Here is a 16767-nt window from a genome sequence, read left to right as displayed (position 1 = left end):
GCCGCCGTCCCCGCCTCACCTCAGGCCCCGGGGCTGTGAAGCGGCGGCAGCTCTGGCCTGAGGCAGCTGCGAGCCGAGGGGCCCCCGCAGGCCGGGGGGCACCTCATAGCCTGCAGGGACGCCGCTGCCCGGTTAAACGTTACCCGCGGGCGAGGCGCCACCGCCCGCCGGGGCCGAAGGGCAGCGGCGGCCCCGCCGCGGCCGTTCCCCACCCCCCGCCCCGCGCGCCGCAGCCGCTCCCCGCACGTCAACAGGAAACCGCACGCGGCCGACTGTAAACACCGCCCGCGCGCCCCCCCCGCCCACGTGACCCGCCCAGCCCCGGCCCGCCCCCACCGCCCTCTCATTGGGGGCAGCGGCGTTGTTGACCATATACGGTCAGGTACTACCGAGCTGCGGGCGGCGGTTGGCCACTCTGGCGCGTCACTCAACGCGCGCCGGCGCCCGGCGGCCGCTCCGCAAACAAAGCGGGGTCTGCCGGGAGTTGTAGTCCGGGAGGGGCGAGGGCGGCGCGGCGGCGGGGCGGCCGGGAACTACATGTCCCAGCGGCATCCCGCGCCCCGGCCCGCCCCGCCCCGCCCCTGGCGGCCGTCGGCGGGGCTCGCCGGGCGCCGTGAGTCAGTGCCCAGTAAACATTGGCGTGAGCCGCGCCGGCTCCGCCATGGTGGCGGCGCCGTGAGGGCGGGGGGCGGCGCGGCGCGGCGGGCTGGGCGCGGCGGCGGCGGGCGGCCGGGGCCATGGACGAGCTCAAGCACCAGGTGATGATCAACCAGTTCGTGCTGGCGGCTGGCTGCGCCGCCGACCAGGCCAAGCAGCTGCTGCAGGCGGCCCACTGGCAGTTCGAGGTGAGGCCGCCGCCCCGGTACCGGCCCCGGACCCCGCTGAGCGCTCGGAGCGGGTCCCCGCGCAGGGGGTAGCCGGTGGGTTTGGGCAGCGCGGTGAGCGTGGGGCCCGCCCGGCCCGGTACGCCGCTGCCCCCCCCGCCCTTCCCCGCCTTCCCACCCGCGCGGCGGCGTGGGCCGCGTGGCGTGGGCCGCGCTCAGCCCCCGCGGCGGGGTAGGGCCTTGGTGTGCTCGCGTGGGGCGGCTGCCCGAGCGCCGGGCGAGCGTGGGCCCCACGCGGGATGCGGGGGGCGGGGAAACGGCGAGCCACGCTGCGCGGGTGGGTGCGGAGCGAGGGCCCGCCGCTCGCCGGGGCCCCACTCCGGACCGCGGAAAGGCCGGAGGCGCCGAGGTCTCCTCCCGCCGCCCCCCCCCCGGCCGGCTCCGGGCAGCGCTCCTCCCCGCGCCCCCCCCCCACGCCCCAACCCTCCCGCGTGGCCGTGGACTGGAAAACCCCAGCCCAGCCTTTCCCACGTCCCTGCCTCGGAGAGTTTGAGTCCTCAGGCAGCCGTGGGAGAGGAGACTTTGTAGGTCAAAGCTCTTCTAGCTCCAGATGCCTTTTTCTCTTGCTCGCGGGCAGGGTACTCCGTGGCATCGACAGGGGTTAACGTCACGCGTGGGGCAGGGGTTGCGGGTGGGGAGCTCCCCGGCAGCCTTTGTGAGTGCTCTGCTTCTCCAGAGAACCCCGGAGCGAAAGCGCAGGGAGCAAAGGGAGTGCGGCGGCTGTAGCAAGCAAAGCTCTTTCTAAATAGGAATTTTTTTTTTTTTTTTCCCTTCTGCAGCCCCAGCAGCTCTCTAGTCTGGAGCTGATGGATTTGACGCTAATGGCACCTTTGTAATTGAAGTGTCTGTTTTGTGATGCAGGAGGAGGTCTGAGTCAGGCTGGAGAGCAGGAGGTTCAGTTTGTGTTCACGCCTGTGGCTAGGGCACCCCTCCTTCAGCGCGCACAGCCCGGATGGGTGGGGGTCCCGGGCCAGCCCTCCTAGACGTTATTCGGGGGTCGTGCTGTAACGTGAGGGCTGTCGGGTGGATCGGGTGCGGAGGCTGTTCATCGCCATGCAGTCTGCGTGCAGTCGCAGGATTTCCAGATGCTAAACCAGAGGCCAAGAGGCATTCAAAGTCAAGCCGTGCGTGGCCAGGGAGCGGGAGGGGGGGTGTGCGGAAAGCCGAGCCGGTGTTCCCCTCTGCCGTGCCCGTTCAATAAATACCACAGTTCACTGACAGAGCACCGTTGGTGGTGGACGTGTTGCATGTGTAACACACTCTGGGTTTTGTTTACTAATACAGTTTGACAGTGGCCCTCTGGGACGGGTGGGATCCACTTCCACCACCTCCGTGCGTGTCACAAAACAGCTGGGAACGGATGACAAAAGTTTAACTTTTCTTTCAAAAGGCTTTTTGCAGAACTTTGCCACCGTTTGGCGAGTTGCACAAGTACAAACAGCCGTCTCCTGCCGGCTTGGCACTCACATGACTCAGAGGAAGCTCAGCTGTAAACAAACGCGCCGCGATGAGCAGTTACCATGTTCCCACTCACTTTTGGTGCAACGGTCAGATAATTGCCTTTGCAAAATGGCCGCTGGGCATGCCTTCTTCGGGGAGCTGTGCTGGGGAGGTGTCTCCTGACTCCAGCGTGCTCTCACCTCTTGCCTGTGATACTCTGAGGCTTTTGCTATTCTAGTGCGGCACCCATTTGCTGGCTGGCCCTGCATCTGCAGTGGGTATAAATTGGTGGAGTTCGGGCAAGTTCAGTGGTAATTTATGCTGTCTTCACTCATAGTCTCCTTGGATTCAAAGTGCTGCTCCAGGGGTGCAGTGTGAGTCGGAACAGTCCGCGTGCACCCTGGGGACATTGCTCCTCCCTGTAAGAGCACGGTGGGGAGAGATGTTCTGCACAGCAGAGCCAATGCGACCTAGACGGGCTGGTGACAAGACAGCAGGAGCTGGGTTCACCTGGGTCTGTGCCAGGGTGCTCCTGGCATCCATCCGCCCTACCCAGGACCTTTCCTACGTGGGCACATGCCCTGCTCGCTGCTTGTGACAGCCAGACAGGGAGCAGGAGGCATGGTGTGTTGGGTCACCGGCAGGAGGGAGAGGGAGGCCACTGTGAAATGCAGACAGCTTTGGACTGGTGGGATGCTGATGTTTTGGGACCGCTTTCCTGGGCTCATGCTGCTTTGGGGCTGTTCTGGGGCTGTTGTGGCTAGTGGGGGTGGCAGAGAGGGTTTGCTGTGCATGCTGTCCTGCTGGCCCTGGCAGACCCGGAGTTTGTCTGGGGGGAAGGAACGTGATCCAGGACAGTGAGCAGGAAACTGTTGGGGATACAGCTGCCTTCGATGCGGCACAAGCTGATCAGAGCTTGTACCGTACTCAGGGGCGTCATAAGCAAGCCGTTTATTTTGCATCCCCTCCATCCCTGGGGAACCGGGCAGTTTGTGGGTAGCTTGTGGATTGCCTCTCCCACTCGCAGTGACTCCACTCCTGTTTCTCAGGGACCCGGGGCAGGCTTTCTTGTGGCACACCCGGCGTAGTTTACAGCTCTTGCAGTGCCGGGAGCTCTGCTGTGCTTCCAGGGACAGCTGCGGTGGGTGCCAGCAGGAGCGGCCGTGCCAGCCCAGCCCTCTGGCAGCTGGAGCAGTGCCATGGCTGATCAGAGGGGGAGGTTTACAGGCTGAAGAAAGCAACTTGGAGTGTCTCCGGGTGAAGGCTGGCAGTCAGCCTCCGGGGCTGCAGGTGCTGGCTTTTTGAGAGAGGGAGACATTTCAGAGTTTGCAGTCTCACATTGGGCTGAGCAGTGGATCAGGGTCCTTCCCAGGTAGAAGAGTATTGTTCAGCTTTGTAATGCGCTGATTGCCCCTGTAGTTGCTTGGGAAGGATTAGAAGACATCAGCTTTAAAAAAAACACCCATTCCTTCCTTTTTCCTGGTGCGAAGTGTCGGTCTCTGTTCAGTGTAGTGAGGTTGTATGTGGGGAACAAGAGGAGGAGCAGGCATCTGGCTCTACTCACTGTGTTCATGGTTGGATTTCCTCTTCCGATGTATTTATGTTTTATCGAGCCCCTTTCCTTTCTGGCTCAAGGGCAGAGTGCCCCCAGGGCTGCTCTAGCACCGTGGACTCCCTGTGCTGGCAGCAGCTGCAGCTCACGCATGCAGCTGGGAGCGGGCGCAAGTGCAGCTTGGGCAGCAATGGGCAGGGGATTGAGCAGCACCCGGGGTCCCATCTGAGCAACTGCAGAGGCCTGGGTATCCCACTCTTCCAGGCTGAGCTTATTCTGCTCAGCGCCCAGGTCTCCTTGCATTCACCTCCCCACCTGGTCTCTGCAGCCATCCTCCCTCTGACTTGGTCACTACAGGCCTCTCTTGGCACCCTGGTAGGATCTCTGTGTGATCCGCCTCCTGCAAAGCTCCTGGTTTTGCATCGGGGGCGGGGGGGGGAGGATGCAGTGGCCTGGTTGCCTGCCGAGCGTGGCCAGGCAGTGGCTGCAGGGCTGCCCTCTTCCCACTCACACCTAGGGCCATGGGGCCTTTGGTCCAGGGTCAGGGCTGAGCTGCAGCTCGGGCTCCTTCTCAAGCAGAAGAGCCTTAATTGGCTTTGCTGTTGCACCGGTTTCCCCTGGCACTTGTGACACTGGCTGAAGACCAGGTGGCATCAGCAGCTTTGGTTGTATGTGTGGCCCTGGCACCCTGTGCCACCAAGGGGGTGAGTGTGCTGGCCTCTCGCCCACCTGGGTTGGGGCTGCTGCAGGTCCTGGGTCCTGATGGGAGACCATTCCTTGTGGGCAGTGGACATTGTGGTGGGCAGAGGGGTTTTTGCCACACTTGGAAAGGGGCAGGTGGAGGGGAGGAGACACAGCGTTTTATGCACAGGGGCCTGCAGTGGTGGAGTGCTTCCTCCACCCAGGTCACGGCTTTCATCCCAGCTTTATCAGGGATCGGTGGGCGGCTCAGGGGGACAGCAGGGACCTTCTCTGCCCCGTCTGCTGATGGCACAGTCCCAGATATGAGGCCACTTGGAAAACAGGAGCACAGAGCAGATTTAATCAGCTTATGGTATCTGGCTGTGCCCACACCTCAGCCTGTGCTTCCCGTTTGCCGTTACCCCCGTTTCTTATCACGATCCTTCCTGTGTCTGAGTGATAGGGCCTGTGGGTGTTGACATCAGACCTCACCCGGGACAAAGGGTAGCATGGTGATGGGAGTGTCGCTGCCTCGGAAGCATCTGTGTCTGTCGGACCTTTCCTTGATTCGTAGACGTGTGCGGGCCTGTTCAGAGCTGGTCTCTGGGGCCACAGACCCTCTTCCTGCTGTATGGACATTGCTGAAATCTGGCAGGTCCTGTCTGTGAGTGCTCTCGGGTCGCAGCCTGGCTGGGTGCAGGGTTTGGGTACTGTGTTATTAAATGCAGACAGAGAAATGCAGCTATTGTGGGGAAGAGCCTTGCCAGCCCAGCTATTGCATGCTCCCTCTGAGGTTTGGGAGCTGCCAGACTCTAAAGCAGCTATTGCTTCCCCCACCCAGGTCTGGATTATTGTTTGCAGACATTGCTCCTCACTGCCACCTGGTCTGGCCAATAGTTTACCCCTGTTTAGCCAGGAAGCCATAAACCCTGCTGTGAGTGGCTGGCACCAGCTCTCCAGCTCCCCACTGGGGCGAGCACAGCCCCTTCACCTTTCCAGGGCCTGCCAGCCTGGGTGTTTGGGGCCAGAATAGTTTTCCATCCGATCAGTGAACTGAGCTGACTCGCCATTGTTCATCCCATCCCTGGATGGGATACAGGAGTGTGTGTGTGATGGTAGGACTGTGGCTACTGCAGTTGTGCAGGGTTTGCTACAACCTACCTCTGCTTTTTCCGGATTTTTCTGCTTCTTTTTTTTTTTTAGTAGCTTGGGTAACCCTAATCACTGGCTTGCGGGAAGGGTCTTGGGTGGTGTGGCAGCGCCTGGCTGCAGCCCTGTGCCTCACACCCCAGCTTGTAGACCTGCAGGCCAGGCTGCCTCTGGGGAGGGGACTGAATGGGGGTTGATGGGGGCTTTTCCTCCAACCAGAAGTGAATCCGAACCAATTCTTTAACATTCTATCAAGTCTGATCTGCAACTGAATCAAAACATCACTTTCTAGCCCTAACTCAGGTAAAGCCTGGTAGAAAACAGAGGTCAGCTTCACCTTCGCCTGTCCTGCGACAGCCCAGTCTTGTGTGCCCCCAGAGCTCCTGCTGCCTCTGCTCCTCCCAGACCCAGGCTGGGTGTCTGCCTTCCTGGCCAGCCTGTGCTCCTGGTGTTTCCTCCCTGCAACCCCCCTTGTCCTCTTACATGCCTTTGGCATTTACCAGATTATTACTGGTCTGAACTGGAAGCTAACCAAAATGATGTCAGTCATAACCGTACCCTGCCTGTCACTGAACTGGAAATGCTCTGGTGTATAAGGTGGGCTGCCTGTTGCAACCCCAGCCCTGGGGGTCTCCCAGTGAAAATATGGTGACCGTGATCTTGTCCTGTTAAGGACGTGCATCTAACCGGTTCCTACTGGGCTTCCCCTGCTGGGTTTGGATTTGGTTTCCCTCCTCTCTGCGCAAGCAGTGGTTGTGGAGCATTGCTGTGAGTTGTGAAACACCTGCCGGGGTCTGCTCCAGCAGCGGCCGCTTCTCAGCAATGAGCACGGTGATCCCAAATACGCGTGATTGCCGCCTGCCCTGGTGCAAGCAGGCGGCAGGCGCGGGGGTCCCTGCTTGGGGACGTGGGAGCAGCTGCGCACAGCACTCTCCTGTGCAGGCAAGGGGGCTGTGAGCACAGTCCAGCCCCCCCTAGGGCCTGTTTTGGATCATTTTGAGGTCTTGTAAAGCCCTGACATTGTGTGCAGAGATGAGGTGGGTGCCCAGTTTGCGTGCTGGTGGTAACATCATCTTCCTTCTCTTTTTTTTTTTTTTTCCCCAGACTGCTCTCAGTGCTTTTTTCCAAGAAACAAACATCCCTTACAGCCACCACCATCAGATGGTAAGTGCTTTCTCACCTCTCCAGTGCTCGCCTGGGGCACAGCACCAGCTGGCGGGTGCATCGGGCTGTTGCTGATGCCCAGCTCGCTGCTTCACAGCTCCGGGAGGGCAGGCAGGGAGGTCTGGCCGGCACTGGCAGAGCTGCCTGCCAAGGAAGATTTTCCTGGAGAGCAGCCGGGAGTGGCATAGCCTGTCCTACATGGTGGGACAGTAGGTCTGGGAGTGCCCTCAGAACCCTGCAGAGGGGTTGGGGATGGACTGATGGAGGATGTTTTGGCCATGGCCAGTAGTCCACGTCAGCCCCAGCGTGGCAGAGAGAGGCTCAGGGAGCCTGGAGCACCAGCCCGGTGTAGGCTGTGTAAACACATGTGCAGATACATGCATGCTCTTCACCCCACAGACCAGCTGCATACATGAGTCCTTGTGTGCTTGCTGGAGCGACTGAGTGTGCAAACCCCTGGAGCCTCACTGGAGTGTGCCTCTAGTATGGTGTGCACAGCGTCTGGGTGTGTGTAAACACGAGAGAGCATGCACGCGCATGGGTGCTGCCTGCCTCTGCTTTCTCCCAGCTGTCCCCAGACTTGGTCCCTTAACTCTCGTGGCCTGGCAGCCTGTAATCTGCTTGGGCAGATGTGTCTTAGGGATTTGCTGGCTGCCGTGGCCTCATTTGACTCTCCAGAACAATTGGGGATTTGGAGCATGCAGTCAGTATGCGGAGCGAGTGCCCGGCAGGGCCTGAGCATGCCCAGTCTGTCGTGGGGTGGGAGCTGAGCCTCAGCCTTGCACCTGCTGAGCCAGAAAGCAGCACGCCAAGGGTGGCACCAACAGGTCGTGGGGTAGAGGGAGTCCCCAACTTGCCTGGGCCCAGGAGCAGGCGCAGCGGGGTCCTGTCTGGGCCCTCTGACAGGAGCTCTCACCACAGCATTAGTCTTCAGAGCCTTAAATAACTGCTGCTTGCAGGCAGCATCGTCAGCAGAGCGCAGGGCCAGAGCTCCCTGTGCCACAGCAGTGGGGGCAGAGGGGTCTTGTGCTGGGCCCTGGTGGGAGGCAGAAGGTGGAGACTCCCCCTCCACGCCTGACCCCGTGTCTCCTTCCTGCAGATGTGCACTCCCGCCAACACGCCGGCCACACCGCCCAACTTCCCTGACGCCCTCACCATGTTCTCCCGCCTCAAGGCCTCCGAGAGCTTCAACAGCAGTAGCCCCGTGGCCTCCATGGCGACTTCCCCACCGCCCCCGGCCCCGCCGCTGCCCCAGCATGGGGCCTTCAACCCCGCCTGGCCCGCAGCTTCGCCCCCTGGCCAGCAGCAGAGCATGTGGACTCCGGCCCCCCCGGCGCAGCCCGCGGGCTGGCCAGCCGCCGTCTCCCAGCAGGCCACGGCAGAACAGAAGGCCAACGTGACCATGGAAGCAGAGAGATGAGGCCGCGGCAGAGAGCGAACGCGGCGGGGACCCCTGCGTATAAATATATATATATTTTTTTTTTCCCCCTCCCCGAAGAGGAGAGGAACTCTGCTGCCAGGGCGTCTGGCAGCTGCCGAGACACACGAGCAAATAGCTGCCTTGCATGGGTTTGGTTTGAAGTAGTTTTTACTTGTCCTCGAGCTGAACAGAGCTCCCCAGAGACAGCGGGAGGCTGCGTGGGATGCAGGACTGGTGTTGGCCTCTGCCTGGGACCCCGCCGCTGCCGGGCTCTCGGGGAGGGAGCACCCCCTCCTCTCTTGGGACACCGGAGTTTGCATGCGAGTGACATTTACAGAGGAGGTCCCTTCTTCACGGTCCCTGGGCCACCCCACCTGGCAGAGTGGGTTGTGCCTGAGTGTTTCCCCCCATCCCTTGGCCCCACTTGACTGGGTGGGGGGCAAACATCCCACACGGCTTGGTTTTTGTAAGGGGGGGGGGGGCGGAGAGAGAGCAAGGGCTGTTCCTGCTCAGCCACAGCCTCCACCCCGCATGCGCCGTGCTTGCTGGTGAGCAGGGCTGGGGGGCACCGGCTCTGGGGAAGGTGCCTGGCCCCTCGCCCAGCCCTGGCGATGGGGAGCAGGGCGTGAGCCAGGGGTGGCCCGGCTGGGCCAGCACACCCTCCCCTCACCCTCCTGGGATGGGGTTTGCCCCGGGGCTGTTTGCATGACACAGTGTAACCCTAGAGACTGGGATCGTTTTTAACCCCTCTGTTCTTTTCTCCCGGCGGCTGGAAGTCTCTCCGGATGTGCCGCAGCCGCTTGCAATACATGCTCTTCTGCTTTGAACCCTGTGTCTTTGCTTCGTTTGCAGCAGCAGTGGGACACGGGGAAGGCCGGCCTGGGGCCGGGGTGTTTCAGGATCCCCTCTCCAGGTGGCTCTGTGCATGCCGTGTCTCTGAGCTGGGGCTGGCTGTAGGTGTGCTGCTCCAAACACCCTGTCCCCACTGTGTGGTGACTGCCAGCTGCCTTTGGCCAGGTGCAGGCCAGGGCTCAGCCCCAGCAGAAGCCAGCCTGGCTCTGCTGGCTGCCCCACCACATCAGCTGTGGGTGCGAGACCCCACCAGGAGCCAGGGGCAGGCCAATGGCAGGGCTGCAGTGAGACCTCGGGCTCCCTGCGTGACACCCACAGGTCCTGGGTGTCTTGCTGTGACCTGGCTCCTATCCCCTCTTCACCAGATGACAGGGGCCAGGTCCCTTGGAGGTCGCCATCCCTGCTGAGCCCTCTCGCTGTGAGGCTGTGCCCCTGCATCCCTGCGCTTACCAGTCAGTAATTGAATTTCAATCTCTTATTTGTGTGGCTAAAATAAACATTGTAGGAGTGATGGTTTTGCCCAGGCTGCCTCTTGTACAGCCTCAGCAGAGGCTGGGAGCAAGCGCTGAAGCTGGTGCTGGCCCTTGGGAGCTTCCCTGCGAGGGGTTGTGCCGGAGCTGTGTGCCTCAGTCCTGTTCCACTGTGGTGGACTGGGCCAAGCTGGTGGCATCTGGAGCAAGCCAGGGCCGTGGGCCTCGTGTCCCAGCTGTGGTGGCCTGAGGGCATTGAGGCCAGTGTGGAGTCCTTCTGGGAGTGGGGACAGTCTGTGTGCAGCACAGAGCCTGCCCAGGGGAGACTGAGAAGGGATCTGTCCCCAACTGTGGAGGGAGGTGCTGCCTGTGAAACAGCTGAAGCTGCGTGGAGACCTAGGTGCTGGGGAGGGGAGCCTGCCTGTGACTGTCCCACGGCCACCAGGAGCCATAGGGTTGGAGAATCCAGGGCCCAGCCACAGACCTGAACATCTGACTGGTCAGAGGGAGCTCACAGGGACATGGCACAGCCCAAAAGCATCAGGCTGTGATCGCTGAGTCCCCAAGGACACCCCTTATGTCCCCATGAGCCCAGAGACTGCTCAGGAGAGGCAATGGAGGAGGGAGCATCTTTATGGCCTGCAGTGTTACCCTGCTGCAATGAGCAGCTGCCAGGGCAGTGTTGTCCCCATCCCACTGTCCCCTGAGGCCAGGCAGAGCAGCCCTGGCACACCTGTCCCCTCCCCAGATCCCCACGACATTTCCCCGCTCCCTGTCCGGCTCAGACCCCTGCTGTCCTGCTGCCACCAGTGCCAGCCTGCCACTGGCCCCTCGAGATGCTCGTCTTCGTCCGCATGGCAGCACCTGCAATGCAGGACAAAGAGCCTTGCATGGGGCACGACACCCCCAGCAGCACCCCCGGGAGTCCCCTGGGGAGTGCTCGGCAGCAGGCTGAGCCCACGTGGCAGGGCCAGTGGCCCAGGGGACACCCAGGACAGGTGCTCACATGAGTATGGGGACACGTAGTGGCTGCCATACTTGGGGATGCGGTGCATCTTCTCTGTGCTGTGCTGGCAGTGGGGCTGGGGGGATTTTGTTGCTTCGGGGTGAGAAACAGAGACACTTAGCACAGGGAGGTGCAAAGCTGCTGGTGGCTCAGCCCCGGTGGGGCACTGAGCCATCCCAGGCACTGACAGTGGGACACACCAGTGCAGGTGGCTGCACAGCCTGGGTGGAGCTAATGCGGTGCCCCGGGGCTGCTGCCCTACCTGGGAAGTCCTTGTCCATGGTGACAGTCCTGTTGGCAGCTGGTGAGCCCAGCCTGCCCTTGTAGATGACCCTGTTGATGCCCAAAATATCCACTTCTCCCTAGAGGGAAGAGCAGCCAGTGAGTTGGAGGTGCCCTGAGGCTGCGCCCAGCCCGCAGCACTCCCACTGTCCCAGCCCAGATGGGCTTGGTGGGTTTCCAGAGCATGGGGACACGCAGGGACAGGGGCTTACGTTCTTGCAGACAAAGTCTGCAGGGTGTCCGCAGGAACAGAGGGTGACGAGGGAGCTGGAGGTGGACAGTGGCCTGGCAGGACTCACAGGACCCCGGCTGGCTCTACCACTCCCTTTGCTCTCCCTGGGCAGGGAGCACCTACATTACCCCTCCTGCCCAGGGAGAGGGACCCCAAAGGGAGAGGGAGGGACATGGTGGTGCCTGGCAAGCCTCACCTCCCCGGCAGCTGCTGTGCCAGGCAGTTGGAGCCGCCGGCGCTGGCTGGCTGGGGCTGGAGGAGCTGGCTGTCCTTTCGAATGGTCACCAAGTGCCTGCAGATGAGGATGTGAAGGGGCAGCGGTCTCTAGTAGAAATGAGCGTGGGGGTCTGTCCGGGGGGGCTGCACACTACTCACGGGGCCGGGGCCATGGCCAGGGGTCTGTCGCAGGAGATGCACTTCACTGGATCAAAGAGCTGCCTGCAGCAGGGGGGGCTGATGAGTGCCCCGCCAGCACCCCAGGGACTGTGTGAGGTCCCATGGGTGGCCAGCACCCCGTGGGCAGGGTGTGGATGGGACAGGCAGGGCAGGATGGGAGGGGATGGGGCAGTACAGGAGAGGACAAAGGGGGACAAGGTGGGACAGGATGGGATAGGATGAGACCCAGCAGCCCTCACCTCTTGAAGCCAGCAGCACGGCTGGCACCGCAGCAGGGTCCCTGGCAGAGGCACTGCTGGTTGAGCCTCCACACCTGCTCCAGCTGTGCCTGCAGGGGAGCCAGCACCGCACGGTCCAGCTGCAGGGAGGGCAGGGGATCTCCTTGGGACACCAAGCCCATTTTGAGGGATGCTGTTGCCCCTGAGGGACACAGGGGACACCCTGGGACACATGGCCAGCCATGGCACAAGGACGATTATCTCTTGGCATTGACAGATTCAGGGCTCACCCTCCCCACACAGGGATGTGCTCCCTGGCCTGGTGCATCCCTCCATCCTCACAACCCTCCCTGGGTGACACTGTTACCTTGGAGTCCATCTCCCTGAGGAACTTCTCCAGGCCTTTCTGCCTGTCCTGCTCCAGCAGGAACATCCTCTGCAGCAGGTCCTGCATCATCTCGCTCAGCTGGACCATGGCATATTGCTGCTCCTCCTGCCTCGCGTTGGTCTCCAGCGCAGCCATGTCTGCCTTCTGAGGGGGCGCATGGTGTCAGCCATCCCCTGCGGACCCCCAGCCTTGCCACCATCCCCACATGCCTTTTCTTGCTCACAACACCCAAGCCCTGCTCCAGCAGCACCTTGTCCATGTCTGGGTGCTGCAGCGTCCCACGCAGGCTCCACGCCTGCCACGTGCCCCCAGCCACCCACCCTCCCCTAGGCCTCCCTCGGATCTGCTCACCATTGTTGGTCCCCAGCTCCGCCAGCATGGTGGAGCCACAAAATCCTGGCACACTGAGTCGCTTTGGAGTGGGAATGCACCAGGTCTGGGCAAGCGTGTACCCAGCCTTTTTCAGATTCCAACCATGGCACAAGTGACTCCTGAGCTGAGCCCAGGGCTGTGCTCACCCGGGTGTCCTTGGTGTCACCCCACAGCCTCTCCACAGCTTCCTGCAGCCTCGTGCACTGCTCCTGCAGCTGCCCCACCTGGCCCAGCACTTCCCTGCTGAAATCCACCCCCTGAGGAGGACAAATGTGGCCCTGGGTGAGAAACAGGGTGGCTGCAGGACACGGGCGAGGCAGGGTATGCTTATGAGTGGCTCCAGTGAGTGGCTAGCAAGGACATCCTGGGAGATGCCCCAGTGCGTTCCCGGCAAGTGGGGGGTGGGGCTGCAGCCCCCAGGCCCTTGGGCAGCCCCCCCCGAGGCCTGGGCAGCTGGGTACCTTCTCTTCTCCATCCTGAAGGTGCCTCATCTCGCTTGGCACCTTCTCCAGTCGGGCAGCCATGTCCTCCAAGGTCCCTGAGTCAGCTGAAAACAGACACCAAAGCTTTGTTCCAGGCAGCACCAGCTCCTACAGGTCCCCAGCACGGCACCATCCCAAAGCCAGGTGGCTTTACAGCTGTGGAGACCCCCTGGCACTGCTGCCAGGCAATGCCAGCACCAGGGTGCCACAGAGGGCAGTGACCAAATCCCCACCAGCTATGCCAGCGTGGCTGGGAGCAAGGCAGAGGGACAAGGGGGCTGCAGTGGCTTGGGGACTCAGATGGGATGGCTGAGTGTGGCCCCACCACCCACCAGTCCTGGCAAAGGTCTGGTGGCACAACCTGGTGTGGTGGCCCAGTATGGTGCGGATGTAAGTGCTCACTGTGCTGCTGGAGCTGGCTCTCGCGACAGCTGACGTGGGTTCCCTCTGCCTCGTGCTGCTCCAGCAGCCAGCTCAGCCTGCATGGGGCTTCATGGGCCAGCTCCTGTGGGGCCTTGGGACCAAGCTCCTGGCTGGAGAGCTTCTGAAACGAGACAGCCCCTGAGATTTTGGGGAGAGAGAAAAGCCCCAATGCCATTCCAGAGCTGAGGGGCATTGCCATCCCCCAGCAAAGGAGCCTGGCACCTGGGAGTCTGCACACACCTCGCCAGCAGGCACCCTGCAGGGAGAGCTCCTGCGCAGCTCCTGATGCACCTCCACCTGCAACCGGGAGAGAAATCAGCCCTTCCGCCCTGCTCTGGGAGGGGAGAGCCTGGGCAGTCTATGGGATGGGGAGGGAGACTCCAGACCTTGCCACCACCCCCAGCACCATCCTGTCACAAGCCCTACAGGTTTCTCAGGGCACTGCAGGAGGGACAAAAGCAGTCGAGGTGGCCAGGAAACCGAGGCACCCAGGGACAGATGTCTCTGCTCTGGTGGCCTGGAGGGTGACATGGACCCTGCCGGAAGAACCTTGCAGGGCCAGATGCTTGCCCAGGCAGGTTACTGCAGCCAGGGCAGCCCTTGGGAGGCTTGAGTGAATTTTCTATAAGGATTTGCCAAAGCCAGACCCTGGACAGCTCGGGGACTGTCCTAGGGATTGGGTGCTGAGTGCCTCTGTGCACCATGCCACAGATGCTTGCTCCCAGTCCCTCTGCCGGTGCTCCCCCCACTCACCAGTTGGTTCAGGATGCTCTGCAGGAGGTGGCCGTGCTCATCCTGCCCCACCAGCCGCTCTTGCGCTTCCTCCAGACCAGCCTGTTAAACAGAGGCATTGGGGGGTTCGGCATCCTCAGGGGTTGGGAGCGGTGGGGATCAGCATCAGCACGGACAGGCAGGGATCAGCAGCGCCCAGCCTAGGCCAGGGCTGGGCTCTGTGGCTGCAGGCAGTGTCTATCCAAAACCCCCAGGCCCCAGGGCAGAACCCACATCTCCCAGCTTGGCCTCACGGTGGGAGGACACTCGAGCTCAGGACCTCATCCCTGTCACCCCATGCACCCTTGCTGTCCATACAGGTCCCCAGGGAGCCCAACCCCTCTGCCAAGAGCTCTCCAGCAACTGTCCCAGCTCTGCGCACGCACCTTCTGGAAATTGTCCTTCAGGAGCTGCAACTCCTCCTGGAAGCCCTCAACGGTGGTTTTCAGGGAGCCGATGGTGGTGAGCATCTCCTGCAGCATGTCCATGACCTGAGGAACACAGGTTTGAGCAGTGATGCTGGGGTCCCCACGGGCTCCAGGGGACATGGAGACAAGGGAGGCTAAGCAGTGCGCAGCGAAGACTGGGACTTGAAGATGTCTCTGGGATCCCACAGGACTGCCACAGCATCAGCCACATCTGACCAGACCATGGCCATGGCCATGGAGCTCCCCCAAACTGAAGTGAAAGATGTTCAAAGGGGACAAGAGTCTCAGCTCCCAACTTCCTCACCCTGGCAAAGTGCTGTCACCTTTTCCCTTTGCTCTGTGGTTGTGCTCAAAGCCAAGGTCACAACATGTGAGATGGGACTGGCCTGGGGCTGCCAGGTCTCTCGCAAGGGTTCAAGAAGTGTTGGGTTTGCTGTGGGCCAGCCCCATGCTGCTTGTGGAGACGACAGCAAGGCATAAGGCCACCCCAACTCATCCTTGCGCTGCAACATGCTGCTCAGGCGAGGAAGATGGCTCTGATGTTACATGTTGTGTTTCCCTCTCAGAGTCTAACTTGAACAGCCAAATAACTTGAACTTGTGCCATGGCAATGTCTCCCACAGGATCTTGCCTTGGTGTGGGGACAGCCTGCCTGCAAGGCAGCACTGCTGTCAGCCACAGCTCAGCCACTCGCTGTGCCGCAGGGAACAGAGGGGCTGAGGAGCCTGCCGGGGAGGCTGCTGTTCTACCGGGGGAGTGGGGGCTGTGTGCTCCAGCCCAGGGTGACTCCAGGCCCCAGGCAGAGCTGCCAGGGCAGGATGGGACCCAACAGACCTAAATCTCAGAGCAAGTATCACTGGAGCCCCAGGGACAGGTGACAAGTGACTGAAACCACCTTTGGCCAGTGGCTGTGATAAAATACTGCTCTTTAATTAGTCCCCACAGTGGAGCTGGGGCCACTGGAGCCAGAAAGGTGCCTCCACACTTCACTGGGCTCCCTGGTCCTGGGGCTGTTCAAGTTTAGACTCCGAGTGGGAAAGACAACATGTAACATGGGCATGTCACTGTGTAGGGCAGGACACCGCGTGTGGCAGGATGCTGTGTTGGGTGGGACACTGCATGGGGCAGGACACTGTGAGAGGCGGGATGCCACCCAGAGCAGTGCATCGCGTAGGGCAGTACGTGGCATAAGCCAGGACACCATGTAGGACAGGGTGCTTGTGTAGGACAGGACACTGCATGGGGCAGGACACCGTAGGGCAGGATGCCACACAGGGAAGGCCGCTGCATGGGACAGGGTGCCACACTGAGCAGGACATTGTGTAGGGCAGCACATGGCACAGGGCAGGACCCTGTGCAGGGCAGGATGTGGCATGGGGCACACCCCACTGCGACACTCTGTAGGGCAAGACTGGCAAGCCAGCAGCCCAGCAGCAGCAACGCAGCAGCATGACTCCATCCAGAGTGGTTTCTCACCTTCGTCATCCCCTCCTCAGTCACTTCCATCCTCTTCTTCAACTGCAACATCTGCCACTCCTTGGTGGCTGCCCTGCCTGGGGCTGGCGGCTCCGCGGTGCCCGGGGGCTCGCTGCAGTGGCTCGGCTGCCCCTCCGCCCTCCCCAGCCACGGCCGCCTCTGCTGATGGAGGGAGCTGGGCTTCCCCCCGGCCACACTGGCAGTGGGCTCCAAGAGACCCCTCTCGTCCTCCCCGACCTGTGCCGTGGCCTCCTGCGGATGGAGGTGCTCCAGGAGGCCGCGCAGGAGGCTGCGGACCAGGGGGCTGCCGCCGTTGGCTGTGCCGAAGGCCATGTCCGCCAGCTCTGCTAGCGTGATAGTGACATTCATGTTGCCTTCAGCCCCCCCAGGGGCGCCCCGGGCCGGGGACGCTCTCGGTGGGCCTGGCGCTGAGGTCACAGGGGACGTTACCCGGAGATGGCCCCGGGGTTCTACCCCAGCAGCCTGGCGGGGGGCGCAGGCCCTGTCCCGGCGGGGCTGGGGGGGAGCGGGAGCAGGCCCGGGTGCGGCCTGGTGCGGCCTGGCGGGGGGGAGCAGGCCCCGGCCTGGCGTGGGGGGCAGACCGCGGTCCGGCGGGGGCTGCAGGCACCGGCCCCGGCTTGGAGCGGCCCGGCGCGGGCCCCGGCTGGGAGAGCGTGGCCC

The 16767-nt window shown here is 62.2% G+C and overlaps 2 protein-coding genes across 2 annotated transcripts; one reads left to right on the top strand and one right to left on the bottom strand.

Moving 5' to 3' along the window:
* Positions 1–609: 609 nt before the first annotated feature.
* UBALD1 (UBA like domain containing 1) lies at positions 610–9117 on the top strand. Its single transcript, XM_074885944.1, has 3 exons — positions 610–845; positions 6811–6870; positions 7970–9117. Exons 1-3 carry the CDS (start codon positions 738–740, stop codon positions 8288–8290), a joined length of 489 nt encoding a protein of 162 aa, XP_074742045.1. The 5' UTR covers positions 610–737; the 3' UTR covers positions 8291–9117.
* Positions 9118–11108: 1991 nt separating this feature from the next.
* Positions 11109–16419, bottom strand: C16H16orf96 (chromosome 16 C16orf96 homolog). Its single transcript, XM_074885506.1, has 14 exons — positions 16087–16419; positions 14569–14673; positions 14165–14245; positions 13652–13708; positions 13391–13532; positions 12968–13053; positions 12653–12763; positions 12358–12546; positions 12114–12275; positions 11768–11886; positions 11508–11570; positions 11329–11424; positions 11261–11265; positions 11109–11167 (listed from the first exon to the last, which is right to left on the bottom strand). Exons 1-14 carry the CDS (start codon positions 16417–16419, stop codon positions 11109–11111), a joined length of 1608 nt encoding a protein of 535 aa, XP_074741607.1.
* Positions 16420–16767: the final 348 nt, after the last annotated feature.

This window comes from Strix uralensis, chromosome 16 (assembly GCF_047716275.1).
Source record: "Strix uralensis isolate ZFMK-TIS-50842 chromosome 16, bStrUra1, whole genome shotgun sequence".
NCBI lineage: Eukaryota > Metazoa > Chordata > Aves > Strigiformes > Strigidae > Strix > Strix uralensis.
Note: the sequence above shows the minus strand (reverse complement) of the source record. Positions and strands in the feature narration are given on the sequence as shown.

Excerpts from the sequence above, each read along its gene's own strand:
- UBALD1 (XM_074885944.1), top strand. The coding sequence starts at position 738 with ATGGACGAGCTCAAGCACCAGGTGATGATCAACCAGTTCGTGCTGGCG. Across the intron at positions 846-6,810 it reads CGGCCCACTGGCAGTTCGAG|ACTGCTCTCAGTGCTTTTTT; the intron begins GTGAGGCCGCCG and ends TTTTTTCCCCAG. Across the intron at positions 6,871-7,969 it reads ACAGCCACCACCATCAGATG|ATGTGCACTCCCGCCAACAC; the intron begins GTAAGTGCTTTC and ends TCCTTCCTGCAG.
- C16H16orf96 (XM_074885506.1), bottom strand. The coding sequence starts at position 16,419 with ATGGCCTTCGGCACAGCCAACGGCGGCAGCCCCCTGGTCCGCAGCCTC. Across the intron at positions 14,246-14,568 it reads TGAAGGACAATTTCCAGAAG|GCTGGTCTGGAGGAAGCGCA; the intron begins GTGCGTGCGCAG and ends TCTGTTTAACAG. Across the intron at positions 11,425-11,507 it reads CTGGCCATGGCCCCGGCCCC|GCACTTGGTGACCATTCGAA; the intron begins GTGAGTAGTGTG and ends CCTCATCTGCAG.